Source organism: Nematolebias whitei, chromosome 7, assembly GCF_014905685.2.
Source record: "Nematolebias whitei isolate Nwh7 chromosome 7, NemWhi1, whole genome shotgun sequence".
In the NCBI taxonomy this organism is placed as follows: Eukaryota; Metazoa; Chordata; class Actinopteri; order Cyprinodontiformes; family Rivulidae; genus Nematolebias; species Nematolebias whitei.
This window is the reverse complement of record NC_056504.1, coordinates 4,817,183-4,821,179: the sequence shown is the minus strand read 5'-3', so window position 1 is coordinate 4,821,179 and position 3,997 is coordinate 4,817,183. Positions and strand designations below refer to the sequence as shown.

At 48.2% G+C, this 3,997-nt stretch overlaps 1 protein-coding gene across 1 annotated transcript; it reads left to right on the top strand.

The window, feature by feature from the left end:
- The first annotated feature begins 2,724 nt into the window (after window positions 1-2,724).
- On the top strand, window positions 2,725-3,838 carry fam217bb (family with sequence similarity 217 member Bb). The gene has a single exon (XM_037679081.1). The coding sequence runs from the start codon at window positions 2,725-2,727 to the stop codon at window positions 3,799-3,801; it is 1,077 nt and encodes a 358-aa protein (XP_037535009.1). The 3' UTR covers window positions 3,802-3,838.
- The last annotated feature ends 159 nt before the right edge of the window (window positions 3,839-3,997 follow it).

Sequence of the window (3,997 nt, the reverse complement as noted above, 5' to 3'; positions counted from 1 at the left end):
ACGAGTTGTTAAACATCTACGTTTACCTTGATTTGTAAACACTTGATTAATTTATTATTTCAGAGAGCGACATCAGGTTGTGTGTGAACAGAGCAGCTCCCATTCTGTCAACCGTCCTAATTAACCTCTGCAAACAGACAATTGTCTGTACCTCAGTGAATTTGACACACGAGCTCTCAGTCGAACTTTGCTTTGAACTTCCTGCCTGTTCGTCAAATATCTCATAAACAGGTCCTGTCCGCTAATTCAATTTGTCATAGATGGGGATTGAGTCTCTGCTACTACCACACTAAGTTTTAGCTCAGCATCAGTAAACCTAACTGTATTGTAGCTTATTTTGTTAACGATGCAGGCAAAAGCCCACACACAAACTGAAGGTGTAGATCTTTACCTGTTGCTGGTCAATGTGTGTCCTGCGGGTCTTATTCCGGAGTCCGGACCCCCAGGCCCCATCTCCAGCCGTGGAGGCTCCCAGTTCAACTCTCCCTCAGAAGCGGTAACCCACACACTATCAATATTTCAAGTAAACGTCAATTAAGTTTTATCAATTATATTAAATCGAGGCAGGAAAAAGTTACAGTTTACAGCACTGGCCTCTCCTTTACAATTTGACGCGAGCAGGAGCAGGAAGGGCCGATGTCCCATGTCATTACACATTTATAGGGTCCTAGACTCCTCCTTTGCAGAAGGGGAGCTCAACCTGTCAGTCTATGAGGGGGCATGACTTAAGCCCCCAGTATACTGCGGTGTACGTCCATACGCAGAGGTACGCATGTACGTACGCAGAGGTACGTGCGTACCCCCCAGCGTACCCTCCGTGCAAAGCTCAAATTTTTACGACCGCATACGAGTACGTGGTGTCGCACAATAAACTGCCCAGCGACGGACTGTTTTGTATGTGACACCAATGTATTAAATTCCCCTTCTTCATCCCTGATCTGGCCTTTTCTTTTGTTTTTTTGCCAAGAGGCAGTGATCTCTTCCTCCTCCGTTGATGCCATGACTGAAATGGTGAGAAATTAAGGAATTTGTCACGAGCGAATTAAACTCAGGTCCAGCATGGCTGCGGGAGGGTCTGGAGATTTCCTGGTGGGCTGGTCTGATGTGTGGGCTGTAGAGCCAGCGCTCCCTGTTTTTTTTTTTTTTTTTTAGATCTTTTTATTAACAACTTATAAACACAGAACACAGTTGCATGAGGCTGCCAGCACTCGCTTTTTTTTCCCCCCGACCTGTCAATCAATCCAACAGGCGTGTCAGCAAATGACCAATCAGCGACCTCAATTTGTCCCGAAGGTAAACGCCCCTTGTCTGTGAAGCTGCTCTGCAGCTGCTCGGGATGTACGCTGGAGTATCATGTCTGAACCCTCTGCGTACAGTACACGCGTACGTACGCATGAACGGACGTACGCGGCAGTATACTGGAGCCTTAAGTGTGATCTCAGTGGATCTTTTGTGGTTCTGATGTGTTAGGAAATATGAGACGGTGCTTCAAAAGCCTTTCTACGTGATGTAGCAACTTCAAGCAGATTAAACTCTATTCCTTGACAGATATTGAATCCCAGGGAGACTCTTTTTGGACTTGCTGGCCCAGTTTAACCCAGTCAGAACCGGGTCATAATTTCGTTATAATCCCGTCTCTGAGCAGATCAAAAACCCCAGGACCAGTCTAGATCTATCTAATATCTAACAGTTGAGCTTCACCTCCAGCACCTCCTGCTCAGATTTGTTTTTCTGATAACAAAAATTAAACAAATGATTTAGTTTGAACTGCACCAATAATCCACATTTGACACAATAATATTCTTTATAATGTTCAGAACACATCTGCTTCCTGCCGTTTATCACCGAGGATTAAAGAATGATCTCCGTGTCTCTCAGCCTACCATCTTTAAGCATTCATTTGAATTCATATTTTGATATCTGATCTGTTTTGTGTTGCATCAACTTAACCAGGGTCAAGTCACTCATTCATAATCCATCCCTTAACTTGTAAATATGCATATTTGTCATTTTATGAGGCAGGATTTCATTTCTCATGATATTTCAGGGCTTAGTGAGACTGAGCTAAGACTAATTTATCATATCATTATTTATGTTGAGAGTGGGGAGTAGTGGTGCAGAGGTTAGAGAAGGTGAACCTGTGATAGGATGACCGTTTGTTCGACTCCACTGGCCGACAACATCAAAATGTTGGTGGGACAGGTGGAGCACCCACACCTGCCTCCACCCTCATTTGCTCCACTCATGGGCCCTTGAGCAAGGCCCTTCCCCCCCCCCCCCCCCCATGAGCGCCCTAGATAGCAGCTCTCTGCTCCACACAGAGGGCTGTGGTAGCTCGGTGGTCTGTGGTTGTGTCAGGAAGGTCATCCGGTGTAAAAGCAGTCGCCAAGTCTTCATGTGAGTTTGTTCACTGTGGCGACCCCTGAAGAAGGAGCAGCCGAAAGAAAATATTTATGTTGATGCCTCCATTGTTTATTGCTACATTATTATCCTGCAGAGTTTGGCCGCTAACATGAAGCACTTCTTTTCTGTCCACCTATAGGATGGAGGTGAAGGAGCTCCCAGCTGGTCCACACACTCAACGTGCAGTTGTCTGCTGCTGCAGTCTGCCTGATTCAGGAGGTCACGATGTCATCAGCCGCTCCACACAGAAACCCCTCAGGAGTGAGAGGGACCAAACGCACCACAGCCTTCTCATGCCTGCCTGATTCCAACACACAGCTGATGGTTAGTCCTGGTCCACCAGAAGACAGCGACACAGACCTGTCAGAGTCAGAAAGGTGCCTAGAGTACTCCTCCTGCCGAGTGCCTCCACACCTGGAGCTAAGGTCCGAGGTCATTGAGGATGAGGAGTCCATTTCTTACAGAGCCAGAGGACGGGACCGTGGCAGGTTGGCCTTTCCAGATTTCCTCCCTCCTCCTTTTAATTCCTGGAACCTGAGTCAGCTGGCTGTTTTCTACAACATGGAGGGCAGAGCGGCTCCTTGGCCCCGGTCCAACAGCCCTCTAGAGCGGTACCTTCAGAAGCTGCTACAACTGGAGTGGCATCAACTGCAGACCATCCAAGAAGAGCGTGGGCAGCTGCACGTGTCAGAAGTGACCTCCAGCTGTCCCAGGTCTGTTGTCTCACGCCTCAGCTCTCCGAAGTGTATCCTCCAATGCCAGCGTGCCTTCCCCCTCACCTTCCTGTCACCGCTGGTCAGTCACCCCACACTGCTCTCCAGCTGTGCCTACACTCCCTGCTCGACCTGCTCCTATGCCCGCAGAGTAGCGTGTTGCCGTGAGTCCAGGCTGAGCCCCCCACGGCAAAGCAGAGTTGTCACATCAGTTACCAAAAGGAGTTGCAGTGAAAACCGGGTGCACTCCTCAGATCGCATCCCAGGATCTCAACGGTTGAGCAGCCCTTCCAGGACCAGCATCTACCTTAGGAGAATGCAGGCATCAGGAAACATACGCAACCCTGTCCAAGGTGCTGCAAGCAGGTCACTTTCTGCTGCCCCCAAGTCCAGGGGCCACAGTGAGGAAGGACATATGTTGGACTGCAGCACAGGAGAGTTCAGGAGGAGGAGTGGCTCTGAGCAGAGGGTCAGTGGACCCAAGAGACAGCAGAACCGGTCAGAAAACAGACAAAGCAGCTCTGAGTGTAGGAAAGGAAGAGCTGAACAACGCAGAGCAGCCGACTTGAAAAATAAACAAGTCAAACTAGACGCTGTCCCTGCAATCCTAGTCAAGTTTCCCAGGTCCAAACATTCTCAAATCACAGGACTAAGCAGGTCCAAAGCTGTTGAATTTGTTCTGTAGCAGCAGGTTTAGAGTTGTTGTTTTATGGAGTGCACACACATTGTCTTCACGTCATGAATGTAGACGTTAAGCTTTCTTTCATATCATGTCAACTTGCATCATACAGGACAACAAATGAACATTTCATCTGGTGCTTCAATCAGAGCCTGGACTACACCTGACCATCTGAAACTACACCTGGTCATCTGAAACTACA